The 17,357-nt window shown below is 46.7% G+C and overlaps 1 protein-coding gene across 12 annotated transcripts in view; it reads right to left on the reverse strand.

Moving 5' to 3' along the window:
- The window catches only part of tle3a (TLE family member 3, transcriptional corepressor a), an 84,043-nt gene that overhangs the window by 20,710 nt on the left and 45,976 nt on the right, over positions 1-17,357 (reverse strand). For 11 of the 12 annotated variants that reach the window (XM_059639324.1, XM_059639323.1, XM_048562732.2 and 8 more), the window contains 3 exons: positions 5,794-5,913; positions 4,799-4,849; positions 2,424-2,576 (listed from right to left, as the gene is read on the reverse strand). In XM_059639324.1, the coding sequence (XP_059495307.1) occupies positions 2,424-2,576; positions 4,799-4,849; positions 5,794-5,913 (324 nt within the window). The remainder of the gene's footprint in view (positions 1-2,423; positions 2,577-4,798; positions 4,850-5,793; positions 5,914-17,357) is intronic. The other variant, XM_059639321.1, reaches the window with a different exon arrangement.

Here is a 17,357-nt window from a genome sequence, read left to right on the forward strand (position 1 = left end):
TATAAGGAGAGGCTGGGACTGTTTATTTAGTGGAGCATAGGAGGCAGAGGGGTGACCTTATAAAGGTCCTGAAGAGTGTAGATAAAGTCTGTCAGGTCCTTATAATGGTCCAAGCATTTTACAGCCAAATAAGTTCCTGAGATGCAAAAGGTTGCCTTGGAAGATTATGGGTCAGTGGGAGATAAAGATTTCTCCACTGCATGGCTGTTAGTGGGGATTTTTACATAAACCCTTTAGCACATGGCTTACTAAAACAACACTGAGTTCACCTTAGAATGACCAGATAAGTTGTAATCACAAGAATAGCTGACTATGTTCAGCGTGGGTAAACTTTCAGCTGATCATATCCTGTTTGGGAGCCTTTAGAGGGAGCTTGTTTGTAGTCTTCATACACCAAGGATGATAGGTTTTGTGTTTTAAAAAAAGCCACAGAGAAGCAGTAAATCCTGCAGGCATTTGGCCCAGGAACAGGCCATTCTGCATACTAGCCCCCTCCCACCGCATCAAGAGGTCCTTTCAATTATTTTCAAATCAACCTGCTCAGATGTGTTACAACACATCTGGGGAAGGTGACGCTTGAACCTGGGCTTCCTGGGTCAAAGATAAGGACACTACCGCTGTGCCACAAGACCCCTGACAGGTTCTTTTGTATCTCACCGCCTGCATTAGCAATTTGTAGCAGCCACATCAATAAAAGCAAATACTACACTTTAATCACTCACTAGGTAAGCATGCTCACGTGGAATTTACAGCGCATAGCCAGACTATTCAGCCCATCTGGTCCATGCTTACATTTAAGCTCAAGCTCTCCTCCTATCCCACCTGCACTCCACAAATCAGTTCATTCTTTGTCTTGTTCTGCCCCCTCCCCCCAACTTTACCACCCGGAGGTGTCCACAGAATTCCTCATCCAGGTTCCTACGAAGGATTTGTATTTAATATCTTTTCATGACTGGAGTTGAAGAGCAGTGGAAAAATGGATGTATTTCGAAGTTCTGCAGATACTTCGATTGTTTTTCATAAACAAAATGTAGTGATGTGGTAAGAAGCCAGTGACATCAGGTTGGTGGGGCATGGTGTACTTGTCGATATCTCTATCAAACCATTTAACACCAGCCTTAACTTCCTGTAGGAATTCACAGACAGACAGACACACACACACACAGACAGAAGATTTGAAATAAAATCAGCTACGGCTAAATCAATCAGTCTCCATTACTTCCAACCCTTCCCTTGCTAGCTCAATACAGTAAGTCCTCAAATGTTCCCCTGTCTAACACTGGCGACACAATGGGTCTGTAACTTCGGCAAGTGTTGCGAGGTTCGTTTCAAAATAATGTCATCACGTGATTCTGGGCCTCTCCTGCTCTTCAACTCTGACTCAAGGCCACTCCCTTCCCTCGTCCCACAGCCCCTACCCCATCCTGCTGCAGTACATGACACCAGCAAGTCATTAAAAGGAAAAAGGATCACTGATTGTAACAGCCCGGATTGCTACAATGACCCTGGAGCTTTTTGCAAGAGCAGATGCGTTGAGTGGGAGAGAGAGTTCCAACAAATGATAGCCAGCTGGCTGAAGGAGTAACCACCGTACAGTGGAACAAGAAACAAGGAGGCACAATACCAGAGAAGGAAGGTGCCAGGCATTTGACAATAATGTAACTCACTACCTGCTCAGAATTTAAAATTATGCAGAGTTATTCATTTAGCAATGCAGCACATTTGCAGCATTTTGCATTGCCACTTACAAAACAAAACAGTTTACTATTTTCTATTCTTAAAGGCTTCTATCGAACCCAAATCCAACTTATATTCCCCGGAGAATCAATGTTTCACTTTAAGTCATTTCCCTGAGCCCTAAGGTGTTATCAGCTCAGAGTCCTTTGTGGATGGCCAAGCATGTTTCCTGTTGTGTAGCAACAAAATCAGAGGAGACCTGATTGTCACACTGACCAACAGTGTCTAACGAGGACTGCCAGGCACAAGAGGTTCTTTGGTGTTTGAACCCAACACACAGTGGGAATCAAAGAATTGTTGATGTTACTGTGGCTACTATATTGGGATCCCACTTAACCTTGAGCCATTTCCTCCAGTAAAATGAGGGAACAGTTGCCGAACTGTTGCTCTCACAGATCTACCTGCCCTCCTTGTTTGAACTCCTTCCCACTGGAGGAGTAGGAAGACTGGAAGATGATGCTGAACGATTAGAGAGCACTAGGGATCCCTCTGGTTGCTCTGCCTAGGCTACGGTCAGGATCTCACTGACCGCAATGCATTCTCCATCCCATCGCCAAATTTTGGAACCAGATACATCTGACCTCAATGGGCAGGTCCGGTATCAACATTTTTTTAGGGAGGCACGGAGCGTGAACGGTGGATTGGTGGGTGGGTGGTACAGAAGGGCTGGCATAGACTATACTCACGTGGCCAATATCTTTTGTTTTCGATGAGGGGGTGCTGCTTGATGACGCAATGGATGCCGGGCTGTTAGGTGCATCTTTCTTTATCCCTCGGGCCTTGTCCAGGCCATTCTCCCGTGGTGAGTGGCTGGGACTGACACGAGGAGTCGCTGGATCCTGCCATTGTAAAACACAAACACAAAACATTGTAATGAGACACTGACAACAGCGATTGTGTAATTTTTTTAGAGATGAGCCTGTGTGGTCCCCCTCAGACAAAGAGCCAGATTTCCAGGAATAGCAGCAAAATTCCTTTCCCATGAGCCTGTCATTTCTTCCAAACCCTCCCATACCACACCACATTCAAAAGGTCAAAGCTTCTAAAAGGCCATGGAGCGGCACCTCTAGAAGGGCCTGCCAGTTCTCCCTCTTTCCCCCCAACACTAAACCCCGACCCTAGTATCTCCAAAAGGCTGTGCTGTGGACACAGGCAGCTCTGTCTCCTAACTCATGGCCAGGAGCAGTCTTACAGTGCGAGTCACAGCGCAGGCCTCCACTCAAAAAAAAACGCCTTTGGCATAGGTCTCTGTTGTGGAAGGGAAGAGGAGGAAACGTTTAAACACAATAAGTCATTGTGATCTGGAATTCACTCACTAAAGACAAAAAAAAAGCAGTGGGAAGCAAAGTCAATGGCAACTCTCAAAAAGACAAGCGCATATGTACATGAAATGATAATTCTCTGCTCAGGTGAACAAAGCCGAGGGGCAGGAATCATAAGAGCACTCCCTCAGAGACGGCACAGACTCTATAGTCTTGCCCTGTGCTTCACGAGTTTCTACAGAAGTGGGAACAATGGTGAATACACACTTCTCTCATCATGAGGGACAGTGATGCCGACTGGACAAGGTCTGCATTGGCTAGTGAGGATGTTTCAGGGGACACGTGCATTATCGGCAAAGTCATCATTTGTTGTTTATCCCCAAATGTGCCTCAACTGAGAGGCTTACTCAGCTATTTGCACTTTAAACATAGAAGAGTTAGATACGCTTCTTAGTGCTAAAGGGATCAAGGAGCATAGAGAGAAAGTGGGAACAGGGGACTGAGTTAGATAATAAGGCGTGACCATTTTGAATGATGGTGGAGGACTGCAGGGGCCGAACAGCCTACTCCTGCTCCTATTGTTTACATTTCTAGTGCAGACAGTAGTTAAGAATCAACTGCAACAAAGTGGATTTAATGTCACATGTAGGTCAGACTGGATAAAGGTGGCAGACTACCTTCCCTCAACAACATCAGTGTAGCAGATGACTGTGTGGTTTTTAAAAAAAAGTCAATAAAAGACTGATTGTAAATGGTTGTGATCACAGAGATTTGTTTGATAAAACTGAAAGCAAATTAAAGCAGCTGATGTGATGGAGTTTGAAACGGGGTATTGGCTTGGGTCTGTGGGTTACAAAAATCCAGTCACACTACCAGAAAACCACCAGCAGCTCCTGCAGAATTAGGGGCTGCCTGTGTTTACAGAACCCAACACAACACCAGGCAACAAGCTGCACAGAGTTATTCAGGGACACTGTCAATGGTTACTTAACAAGTAGAATAAAACAGGCAGAATAAAACAGATCCTCAGAATTAGGGGTAAAGACTAACATTCTGGGAGCTATTTTGTAAATCTCTCTTGGCGAGAGAGAAAGTAAAAAAAAATACATATCAGATAAACAGATTGGAATCTCCCACGAGAACTAACATCCAACAGAAAACCTGGAAATGTGACAGTAATGTCACTCTTTTCCAAATCCTAGGACTCATCCCAACTTCCGCAAAGTGCAAAAGAACTAGTGGGGAGAAGGAGGTGAACGCTTCGTCGATTTCTACACTAAATTTGGAAAGATACCCATAGGCATAAAACTGGGCTTGGTCAAAAGTTCCTCGAATAAAAGGGAACCTCAGTAAGGCAGAGTTAAAAATCACAGTTTTGTCTGTTCCAGCCACTCAAAGAGAGCAAAAAAAAATTAGTACAATAGGATCAGGACTTTTTTTAAAAATCCACTCACAGGGTATGGGCGTCACAGACTTTGCTGCCCCAGAGGGCACTTATAGGCAATTGCATTGCTGTGGCATTGGAGTCACATGGAGCCCAGACCAGGTAAGGATGGCAGGTTTCCTCCCCTAAAAAGGACACCGGTGAGCCAGATGGGTTTTTCTTGACAATTGGCAACGGATTACTGGTCATAATTTAACTCGTAAATTCCAGATTTCCGTTTTTAAAAACCAAAATTTAAATTTAGTGCGAATTGAGCCTGAGCCTCTGGATTAACAGTCCAGCGATGATAGCACTAGGCCAACACCTCCCCCTCATTTCCTGGTGGTAATGAAAAACAACAATCGCTAATTCCTACCTCATTCGATACATCTACAACCAAGTCATCGCTCTTATCACCATCACTGTCCTACAGAGAGAGAGCGGGAGAGCGAGGGAGGGGGGAGAGCGAGACACACGGGCAGAGAGAGAGAGAGAGAGAGAGAGGGAGAGGGGGGAGAAAAAAAAGAGAGAAACTAAAGTTACCCAGCATCCAGTTAAAAGACTGACTAATGTTCACTTCACAACTCACACTATCAGCACCTGCTCCAGACAGCATCTTCAATGTAAAGCAATTAAAAACATTTCTTTTTAAAAAGGGGGCTAGGTGAATTCAATGGACACTAGAGATTAGGAGGAGATCAATAAATGTATAAAGGAAAAAACTTTTAATTGGACAGTGCCTTTCACGACATCTAAACATCTCAAAAAGTGCGTTACAGCTGAGTAACGCTCCCCCTAAGTGACTGATAAGTGGCACGTTAATGCCATTCCCAGCATTCTTACTTTGGAAGTTGCAAGTGCACACATACCCCTGACAGCTGCACAGAAAGAGTGAACACCGGAGTCAATCAAGTCAATTCGGACGCAACCTCACCATTAAAATGGAGGAAGTATAGCAGCCAACTTCTGCACAAACCACCATGAGCTATTGGTGAAGGGAGAGAAATTGGCCCATGACATTGGGTGGGGTACAATAAGCCTGGCTCTCCCTCTGCCAATAGCGACATAGGATGCTTTACATAACGGAGGTGGCTGGGATGCCAGCTTATTACACATTTTGAAAGATAGCAGTGCTGCACTCCCTCGGAACCGAGGGTCAGCCTGGATTCTGCACTCGGCATTCTGAGCCGAAACCCCAAACCCTGGGCTCTGACTCAAAGACAAGAGAGCTGCCCCCTAACTTAGCCATGGCTGGTGACAGCAGAGCTGGAGAATCAAATTTTTGGGAGGATTTTAAATCCACACACAGCCCGCCAACCCAGTCTCACTAAGTCCACAACCTTCCAAAAACAGGAGTACAATCCAACTTACATATCTGTTCATGGCCTCTTTCTCTTCCACCTTGCGTTTCTTTGCATCCAGATACTCAGAGGAACTCCTGCTGTTCCTCTCATTGGGCCTCAGGCTGTCCGATGGGGAGATGGAGTTGTTCTGCAGGAGAACCAGAGAAGTTAAGTGAAGAGTTAAGCAAAGCCTTTGTTACTTCTCAGCCCCATGACTGAGAATGGAGCTGATCAGAGGTCACGGAAAATCAAACCCAATACAATACTGCAAGACAGGCATGCAACCAGAAAGCACACAGCAAGATACACAGCCATTGAATATTGCCTACACTACTCAAATTATTCCGGAGATTAAGCCACATGATGAGAAAGAAAGACAGTAGGAGGGGTAGACATGATGAGAAAGAAAGACAGTAGGAGGGGTAGACATTTTAAAGTAAAGCAGTTATTTTTCTAGAGATAACGGGAACTGCAGATGCTGGAGAATCCAAGATAACAAAGTGTGAGGCTGGATGAACACAGCAGGACAAGCAGCATCTCAGGAGCACAAAAGCTGATGTTTCGGACCTAGACACTTCATCAGAGAGGGGATGGGGAGAGGGAACTGGAAATAAATAGGGAGAGAGGGGGAAGCAGACCGAAGATGGAGAGAAAAGAAGATAGGTGAGAGAGTATAGGTGGGGAGGTAGGGAGGGGATAGGTCAGCCCAGGGAAGACGGACAGGTCAAGGAGGTGGGATGAGGTTAGTATGTAGGAGATGGAGGTGCGGCTTGAGGTGGGAGGAAGGGATGGGTGAGAGGAAGAACAGGTTAGGGAGGCAGAGACAGGCTAGGCTGGTTTTGGGATGCAGTGGGTGGGGGGGGGGGGAAGAGCTGGGCTGGTTGTGTGATGCAGTGGGAGAAGGGGAGATTTTGAAGCTGGTGAAGTCCACATTGATACCATTAGGCTGCAGGGTTCCCAGGCGGAATACGAGTTGCTGTTCCTGCAACCTTCGGGTGGCATCATTGTGGCACTGCAGGAGGCCCATGATGGACATGTCATCTAAAGAATGGGAGGGGGAGTGGAAATGGTTCGCGACTGGGAGGTGCAGTTGTTTATTGCGAACCGAGCGGAGGTGTTCTGCAAAGCGGACCCCAAGCCTCCGCTTGGTTTCCCCAATGTAGAGGATGCCACACCGGGTACAATGGATACAGTATACCACATTGGCAGATGTGCAGGTGAACCTCTGCTTAATATGGAAAGTCATCTTGGGGCCTGGGATAGGGGTGAGGGAGGTGGTGTGGGGGCAAGTGTAGCACTTCCTGTGGTTGCAGGGGAAGGTGCCGGGTGTGGTGGGGTTGGACGGCAGTGTGGAGCGAACAAGGGAGTCACGGAGAGAGTGGTCTCTCCGAAAGGCAGACAAGGGTGGGGATGGAAAAATGTCTTGGGTGGTGGGGTCGGATTGTAGATGGCGGAAGTGTCAGAGGATGATGCGTTGTATCCGGAGGTTGGTGGGGTGAGGAGGATCCTCTTTGGGCGGTTGTGGCGGGGGCGGGGTGTCAGGGATGTGTTGCGGGAAATGCAGGAGACGCGGTCAAGGGCGTTCTCGACCACTGTGGGGGGAAAGTTGCAGTCCTTGAAGAACTTGGACATCTGGGATGTGCGGGATCTTCTTTTCTCTCCATCTTCGGTCCGCCTCCCCCTCTCTCCCTATTTATTCCAGAACCGTCACCCCATCCCCCTCTCTGATGAAGGGTCTAGGCCCGAAACGTCAGCTTTTGGGCTCCTGAGATGCTGCTTGGCCTGCTGTGTTCATCCAGCTTCACACTTTATTATCTTAGTTATTTTTCTAATCCTTCTCACTTCCTCTTTGGCTGAGGGAGGGCAGGATACCACAGGGAGGCAAATGTTTTGTTTGAGTCTCTTATAGTGTAGTGATAGTGTCCTTACCTCTGGGCCAAGGAAGGCAATGGCCTAGTGCTATTAATTGCTGAGCTATTGATCAAGAGACCCAGGTAAGTTTTTGGGGGTCCCAGGTTCAAATCCCACCACAGCTGATGGTGGAATTTGAATTCAATAAAAAAAAAAACAAAAATCTTGAATTCAAAGTGTAATATTAACCACAAGTCCATTGTTAATTGTTGGAAAAAACCCCATCTGATTCACTAATGTTTTACTTACCTGGTCTGAACCACATAAGACTCCAGACCCATAGCAATGTGGCTAACTCTCAATGACCCTCTGGGCAATAAATCCTGGCCTGGACAGAGACACCCTCATCCTGTGAATGAATCCCAAATACCTGTTCCAGGTGGATCATGCCCATCTGAACAGGTTGATTAAAAATATTAGCAAAAGGCTTATAGTTACCTCTAGTCTCAACTACTTCAAATGTATTACAATCACAATTGTGATGGCGCAGAAGGCCATCTGGCACATCAAGTCTACACTGGCTTAGAGTATCTTAAGTTATCTCCACACTCTTGCCTTTTCCCTGGAACCACAAACATGATTGAAGCAGAAACAGCAGTTATCCGATGCCCTCCCAAATGCCCCAAATTGAAATTACCTCCACTACACCTGGAGGCAGTGCATTCCAGGCCCTAATGCTACTCACTGTGTGAAAACGTTTCTCTCCACCTCCCATTTGCTTCTTTAGCAAAAGACTTTAAATCTGTGCCCTCTGATTCTCAATCTGTTTACGAGTGGGAACAGTTTCCCTCCCTCTTCATTCTGTCTAAGCCCCTCATGACTTTGTGCATCTCTGTCAATTCTCCTCCCAGTCACTGCCTCTTCAAAAGGCAACGACCATTCCCGAAATCTTTTGAGAGAGGCTTGCGCTGCTGGCTAGATTTACTGCTCACCCTTAGTTGTGCGAGCTGCCTTTTTGAATTGCTGTGGTCTTTGGGGTTTAGGCTCCCGCGCACAGTATTGTGATGGAGCTCCAGGATTTTGACCCGAAGGCAGAAGGAACAGCGATACCATGAGGCTGTGGTGGATCTTTCTTTCAACTGGCAGATCAGACCTCACTGAATTTGAAGTCCTGCCAAATCTCAAGACAGCCATTGTCCCTTGCTCAGCAGTAACAGGAACAATGAGCAAGGAGAAGGACCAAGCAGTGGGCAAACAGGGACATGGAGAGGGACGAGATGAAATAAACAGGTTATTGCAAAGAGGAAAGCAACTGAGCCTCAGCCTGAGCAAGTTACAAATCACTTTCAGTTAGCCCCTGTATAAAATACATCTCTCAAGATTGTTACAAGCCAGAGAAGAAAGAAATGAAATTGCACACAGCAGAACATTCCCATGTCACTATGAATAGAAATGTGCAACTGGTTTGTGCGTTATTGGAAAAGACAAGTTACCCTGGGATTAAAAGCTAGCTTCAAACTGTCAATCACTTCCAAAGCACAAGCACTCACAAAGTACTTCAGTACTTTACAGAACACGAGGCCAGAATGTGAAGACTGAACAGATGCCTCATTGCTGAAAGAAAGAGAGGAGGAAGGAGACAAGCGGCCAAACCAGCAAGATTTCAACCTCTATTCAACTCCATCCAGAAACGCACTCATTCAGTGAAACAAATAGAAGGGATTTAGCCTGGAGACTGTTACACAAGCCAACACTAGGTCCAACAACTTGTTAATCAGCCATGCTTTACATTTACAACATCAACTCATTCATTTCCAAAACTGCTGCAGGTACAGAATAAGGCATTTCAAGGAGGCAAGTCCTGAATGGAACCCGTGGTGTGAGCTGCCTGGGTGAACCACTGAGGCTGGAAAGAATGTATCAGACTGATTGGTGAAGAGAGAAAGAGAGAGAGAGAGAGAGAGGGATGGACGAGAGGAGGGGGGGGGCGGGAGATAGACGAGAGGAGGGGGGGGCGGGAGATAGACGAGAGGAGGGGGGGGCGGGAGATAGACGAGAGGAGGGGGGGGGCGGGAGAGGGGGGGGGCGGGAGATAGACGAGAGGAGGGGGGAGGCGGGAGATAGACGAGAGGAGGGGGGGGGCGGGAGAGGGGGGGGCGGGAGATAGACGAGAGGAGGGGGGGGCGGGAGATAGACGAGAGGAGGGGGGGGGGCGGGAGATAGACGAGAGGAGGGGGGGGGCGGGAGATAGACGAGAGGCGGGGGCGGGAGACGAGAGAGGCGGGGGCGGGAGACGAGAGAGGCGGGGGCGGGAGACGAGAGAGGCGGGGGCGGGAGACGAGAGAGGCGGGGGCGGGAGACGAGAGAGGCGGGGGCGGGAGACGAGAGAGGCGGGGGCGGGAGACGAGAGAGGCGGGGGCGGGAGACGCGAGAGGCGGGGGCGGGAGACGCGAGAGGCGGGGGCGGGAGACGCGAGAGGCGGGGGCGGGAGACGCGAGAGGCGGGGGCGGGAGACGCGAGAGGCGGGGGCGGGAGACGCGAGAGGCGGGGGCGGGAGACGCGAGAGGCGGGGGCGGGAGACGCGAGAGGCGGGGGCGGGAGACGCGAGAGGCGGGGGCGGGAGACGCGAGAGGCGGGGGCGGGAGAGAGAGAGACGAGAAACGTAGGGCCTTGTCTGCATTTCCCAAATGGGCATTTATTCAGTGGGCTCAAGGGGAAATAACAACAATGTTCCTTCAGAATCATCAACCTTTCTTCATTTACTAGTGGGGGGCTCAAGGGGAGAATTAATTCATGGCAATGGGGAGAACACAGAAAAAAAATCAAACTGGGGGAGAAAAAGCTGGGGGTATTGGAGAAATGTTTCAAGCATTTTCCAGGATCTGTTCGGTCCCTTAAAAAGTGGCAGAGTAACAATAATATTCATATCGTCAACAGCATTTTGAAACATATTTTCTGAATGGAAATCATGACCTGTTCAGGTCTTTTATGGAGCTTTCTTCCAATAAGATTTCACAGTTTTCTTTTTGACGGCAAAAAATAACAAGCTTTCTATCTTTCGGCAGTTGTGCATTCTTTACAAAGTTAAATGAGAGGCAGGCATGTGATATCAAATGTGTGCCTGTTCTTTCATCTGCAGGCGCTTCAGACTCTAACGAGCTGCCGAATTCTCCCTTCACCCCAGCACTGCTGCTGTCAAAGGCTTTGTGTGAAGTGACATTTTGGAAAACCAATATATGAAGAGGCCACTGGCAAAGTGGGAATGTGGGAGACAGGGCCAATCACAGCGTCAGCTTCCCCACTAGTTTCCCCTTGCGCACCCACATGAAAGTTTCATGTCCCAGCCTCAAATAGACAGGGCTCAAACTCCCCAACTTCTCAACACATACACCCCCCTTCCCCCAAACTCTGAAGTGAGCTTTGTGTCAAAGAAAGAGGAAATAAGTAAAGCGTTAAAAGTTAAAGATTTCACTCTTAAAGTCTTGCAGGTAGGCTGCTGAAAGAAGGGGCAGTAGGGGAAGGGAAAGGTCAGGAAATACTCACGGCTCATGTATGAAAATCTTTAATTTTAGTAAGTGTGCTTAATAAACAAAAAGATGCCCAGAAATGAAAGCAATAGACCCCTTGCCTCAGTACACACTCCCCCACGCAGTGTCTATTTGAAATCACAGTGTAAGTTGTTCATGTGCAGCAGATACAGACTGGACACATGCTGTAAGCCCAGATATCTGTGAATAGCTGCTCCATTACCCCCTGGTGAAATGCTCTGGGTGCACTCAGTTTCTATCTTCAAATGTAAACATTTCAGCCCTTGGTCACACCAACAGCAGAGTAGACCATCCTCTATCAGAACCAATAGCAACTCACCCTAAAACAACAAGGCACATCCCAGACACACACAGACAAAGTTCAACCTGGAGTCACTGGAGACAGGAGAGCAGGTGGTCAAGGGCTTACAGCTAGAACAAGAAGTTTCAAAGGCATTTCTTTAAAAAGAAGACACAGGAGGCAGAGATTTCAAGAGATGGCAAGTTCTCTATGGCTCAACACAAGGGCCACGTCAAAAGCTAAGGAATTTAAAAAGTTCCTTTCAGGGTTTTGTTTTAATGAGAAGACTAGGTTCCAGTAAATGCAGCTCAAAATTGCTCTCCATTTCTTACAGCCATCTTAAGCAGTATCTCCAAATAACAAAACTCACCTCACACCTGGGGGATCTCACCTCCCCATAACCAACAATTACACACACCCCACCTTCCCCACTGGGTTTTAACAGAATCAGAGCAGGTACTACACCAATGGTGGCCATTCAACCCATCATGGCATTGCCAGCCCTCTGTAATAGCTCGTCCCAGTGCTCTGCTCTTTCCCCTTGGCCCTGCAATCACGTTCACTTCCAAAAGCCACAGCAGAATCTGCCAACAGATGCACACACATAGACAGACAGACAGACACACACATACGCGCGCACACACACAAGTTGATTGCGAGTTTTGAGAAGATTTGTAGCTCAGGTTGAGGTTCTGGATGTGAGTTCACATCCAGAACACAAGTTGATTGGTGTGTTAAAAACAGAAGTTTGTTCCTCATGCTTCTCTCAGCCCTTCAGCAATGGTGAACACTTTTTCCCCACCAGCTGTTGTGAGACCCTGCACAAGCCGAGCAATTTAACCAAATAGCTTCTTGGTTGCTCCCCTCCATCGATAGCAGTTTCAGCATCTCCAATCTATTCTGAAATCAAAAGGCAGGGAGTCCATCCCTAAATCACTTTTGCAACAGTAATTGGAAAGTTTTGAGAAGATTCAATGGGGTAGGTAATAATTCTCCTCCTCTACACTCAGAGTAAGGACTTGACCCAGTGATGTCTGTACACAACAGTCAGGATTTATGAAAATCCAGATGCAAACATTAATAGGCACATTAGTTTGGACTGCAGTTTTGCCCAAATAAAGATGTTAATTTTCAGCTACATTATCTTGGGAACAAGATGGCAGAAAATCAGTCTGAACACAGATGGAGCTAATTTAGATTTTTTAAAACCACAATTCAAAAGAAAATGGAAAAATTGTACACGACAGTGAGTTCCACAATCAGTACTGCTCAGACTGAGGCCTTCAGGCCATCATTTCTCTTCTAGCTCTTTTGAATAACAATCATCCTCATCAGCCTCACTCATCCACTCTGAACACAGCAGCTTATTTCAAATAAAAATACTTACAGGAGAAAAAGTTCAGCATCCTCAAAATACTCAATTAATTGTGACGGAGTCACTGGTTGTGGAAAGTAAATGTTATTCCACATTGCACATTTCACAAAGGCCAAGTTTAGATTTAAACCTGGAAGATTGTGTGGGACGCTAGACCACAGTTGGCATGTCAGAGTATTAATTTATCACCACTGACAACACCGAGCTGTGTTTTAAAAATGTTAAATGTTTTCTGAATATTCAAGTTTCTGGTGTTACTACTGGACGTTAGAGTCATACAGCGCGGAAACAGACCCCTTGGTCCAATGAGTACGTGACAAACCCACACTACACTGAGTCAGTTCACACACACGTGAGGAGGAGGGGACAGGAGGGTGCTGGCTGGGAGCGGGACTGGCAGGGATAGCTGGTTTGGAGTACAAAAGTGGCCCAGTTGGGACAACTGCACAGTTGTTTTACTGTAGATTCGACATGAGCATAGACCCATTGTTGAAACTGCGCTGACTTGTGGCTTTGAATTCCTTCTCCTGTTAAATTGTAGCCTGGGACAAAGTCCTCGCTTCACATCTCTCATTCGACCTTCTCAGCTGCTCTCAGGATCTTTCCCATTTTCAGTTTCATGGAGCAACGCGACTTGGGAACTGAACACAGGAGGCAGCTTCCTATTACCATCCTCACGAGTGTGTAAGGGATACTTGAGTCCTCATCTTAAAAGGGATCTTTCTCCTGTAAGTGGCCAGTGGCCATGGAGATCCTAGCTCGTTCACTACAACTGCAGAACATTCACTGGTCCCACTGATTGTCGCTGACTGCAAACCCAGAGCAGGCGGCTCTCAGCAGAGACAAATCACTATGGGGCAAGGGCTCCACTTCAAGGTCCCAAAAGACCTGGTGACTGCAACTCCCACTCAGCTCATAGGGTGCAGTCCAATTCTACGGGGACCGGAGAGATCTATGTCATGAGGGGTGACATATAGCACCCAATGCCCTCACTCCTCAACATTAGACAGGGAGAGTGAGGTCGCTGGGGGCTGGGTTAAGTGGGTTTGGCATGGGGAGGGGCACTGACAATATTGACCTTTCAAGATGGTCATCATCTGCAGTGTCTATTGTCATCTTCGAGACTTGTACCCTCCTCAAAATTTGCTCTCCCATCTTTGTACTGTCAACAAATTTAGCTGCAGGGACATGTGTCTCTTCATCCAAACCATGAACATAGATTGGAGAGGGGTCGCGGCCCTGGCACTGATCCCTATACAACTCCATTAGTTTGACCACCAACTTGAAAATGACCCCTTTTTGCCAACTCTGGGCTAACAAACACAAAACAATCTTCTCATGGAGCTCAGTGCCAGATCTTTATGGAAGGCTCTCTCCGAGAAACGCCTTGGAGCAAGTCAGTCCGTTAAAAGAAGCTGCTGGATGCTAAGATTACAGAGGGATCTTGATCAAATGGGTCAATGGGTTGAAAAATGGAAGATGGAGTTCAATCTGGATAAATGGGCGGTATTGTTATTTGGTACAACAAACTAGGATAGGGCTTATATAATTAATGGTAGGTCCTTGGGTAGTATTGTAGAACAGAGAGACCTAGGGATGTTTAAAGATTATACCACATATAGAGAGAGTGGTTAAAAAGGCAGTTGGCGCATTTGGCACATTTGCCTTCATTGCTCATTCCCTTGAGTTTAGGAGTTGGAATCTTGCGTTGAGGTTGTACAGGACATTGTATTCCAGAAAAGGCTTCACCAGTGTCCAGTTCTAGCCGCCCAGTTACAGAAAGGATATTACCAAGCTGGAAAGAGTTCAGATTCAGAAGAGATTTACCGGCATGTTGCTGGGTGTGGAATGTTTGCATTATAAGGAAAGGCTGGAACTGTTTTCAATAGAGCAGAAGATGTGGGGTATAGATAGAGTTAGTGGTACTTGTCTTTTCACTAGGTTGGGGAATTTCAAGACTAGGGGGCACATTTTTAATGGATGAGAGGAGAGTGATTCTAAAAAGACATGAGAGGCAATCATGATTCTCCCCCACAGAGGGTAGTTTGTACGTGGCATGAACTTCTGAGGAAGTGGTGGACGTGGGTTACAATGTTTAAAAGGCATTTTGATAGATACGTGAGTAGGAAAGGTTTGGAGGGATATGGCCCAGGAGCAGGCAGGTGGGACTAGTATAGTTTGGGATTATGTTCAAAATAGACTGGTTGGATAGAAGGCTCTGTGTCCATGCTGCATAAATCTAAAGTCAAGCTGGTCTCATTGGCAAGGGTATAACTACGTGGAGATCACAGGAAGATTGCAAACCAAAGACTTAGGGGGAAGGGGTCAGGAGAACAGTGTGCGTGCCTGTGGTTTCCGAAAAGTTAACAGTGTGATAAACTGATAGTTTAAGAGTTCAGGCCAAATACAGAGCAGAGCTGTCTCGGCAATAATACAGGAACCTGATCAAGGATAAAATGGTTTCTTAATCACAGGGGTATTTTCAGTTCTTCAGACATGACTGCACTTATTCAGAGAACTCACTTGCATGAAACATAAACTTGCGATGGCAGTGCGAAGCATCCGAATGCTTTAAACTCAACTAATAAAATGGCTTATTGCAGCCCCAGCTGTCTGAGTGAACACAGCTCCCCACTCATAGTCTTGGGTCACCCTCAGACAAAAGAAACCCAGACCAAGTGGGTGGAGATGCCAGGTGGCACTCACTCCGACAAAAATTAAGGAATTGCTAATCGGCTCGTGTCACCTCACTTTAAAAAGGGGCAGGCTTCTTCACAAAGGAGATTAAAGGCAAAGGTAGCAGACGGGCTCATAGCATTGGGAAGGCGAGTTTGTGGGGGGTGGTGGTGGGGGGCAAAACGAAGGGTGGGAGGCAGACAGACACACACACACACAGACACACACACAGACACACGGGGGTACATAGTGGGGGGAGGTAGGAAGTAAAAATAGTGGAGAAAAAGGAACCAAAATAAACCACAAACCAACCTTTAACTTGAAGGTTAATTCCCTGTGGAGTACAGTCATAACATTAGCTCCAAAGTAAAAAGGGAAAGAAGCTACTCTACACAAAAAAAATGGGCTGTCTTCAGTGAGCAAAGTGCAATTCAAGAAAACGGAAGGTAGTCGAGGATGAGACGCTATCAGTGACTAGCACTGTCAGGGACAGAGTTAACTACTGTCTTAGCCCTCCCTCTTCCACCCAGCGACCAGCTTGAAGTCAATACCCCCAAAGGGTCAGGGCCAATGCACTGAGCTGATATCACTGAGTGGGTCAGGCCGTGTCGAGGGAGAGGGGGGCTGACTCAGTCAGCTTCCCATTGAGGGGTTTTGACCCAGGTGCTCTCTCTCCACACCCACAGTGTGGGGCAGGGTGGCCTCCTGGATGTTTCCAGCCTGGCTCTCTCACGATCAGAGTTCCAGTGTTCATATTTTAAGGCCATTTGCCTGAAATACTCGATCACTTCTTCTCAATATACAGGGCAAAGGGACTTACACCTGAACATGGTTCGAACGAGGCTGGCGGTGGGGTGGGGGTGGAATCTGCCCTGATAGACACTGGGTCAGTCAGACCGCTCAAAGCAACAATAAACCCCCTAATGCCAAGCCCAAAACAATATCTGTGACAGAGCTGAGCTCCTGGACAGCAGAAGAATGTTTTTTTCTTAATATGAAGGGAGTTACTCCTGTTTAGAAAACATCAGTCACAGTCACGATCTTGAAAAGGTTCCTGACAATTTATAAATCAGGCCACTTTACCAAGCTAGAACCTGGCTCTTCACCCATCCTGTATAGACTGGGAAACAGAAACAATGCGGAGCAATACACTTCTCCGTTCAATGCCTCACAAAATCATTATTTCACAACACTCCACTTACAAATCTCATTATCAATTTGCACATCATCTACCAGAAAAATCTGCAATAACATTAAAAGTTTTACTTACATTCCCGACATTTAAAATCCATTAACCCAGAGCCTATGCATGTGTCAATGGTCTGAGCTTTCTGGAGATTGAATTTTGATTACTCTACAACAGAAGTATTATGAATAGAAGCAAACTTCATCTCATGAAAACTAATCGCCTCAAGTCACTGACCCAGACAGAGAAGACAAGGTATATACAACATTAAACATGAGTGTGAGATTGAGCACTTGCACATCAAGAAAGAGAGAGGAACACAGACAGTGAGCAAGAATGTGCGAGCACAGATAGACAGATACAAAGAAGCAAGAAGAGCAGAAAATAAAGATTTTCAACATCAGAGAGCAATTTAGGTCACTGACCAAGACAGTGTGCAGTCTAGCTCTGCGATAAATTTTATAAAATATACCCAGGTTAGAAAGAAGATAAGGATAGTTGTGACAAGTACCTGATCTATGTGGTATGTATTCAGTCTGCAAACTTGCAACATGGGGTTTACTGGTCTGCAGTTAATTATCACATTGGGCAATGTGTTTTCAGGTAGGGGGCAGGAGTGAACCAATAGCAACATGAGGAACAAACCCTTATAAACAAACATCACAAGTGATTAGGA

Source organism: Stegostoma tigrinum, chromosome 33 (assembly GCF_030684315.1).
Source record: "Stegostoma tigrinum isolate sSteTig4 chromosome 33, sSteTig4.hap1, whole genome shotgun sequence".
NCBI lineage: Eukaryota > Metazoa > Chordata > Chondrichthyes > Orectolobiformes > Stegostomatidae > Stegostoma > Stegostoma tigrinum.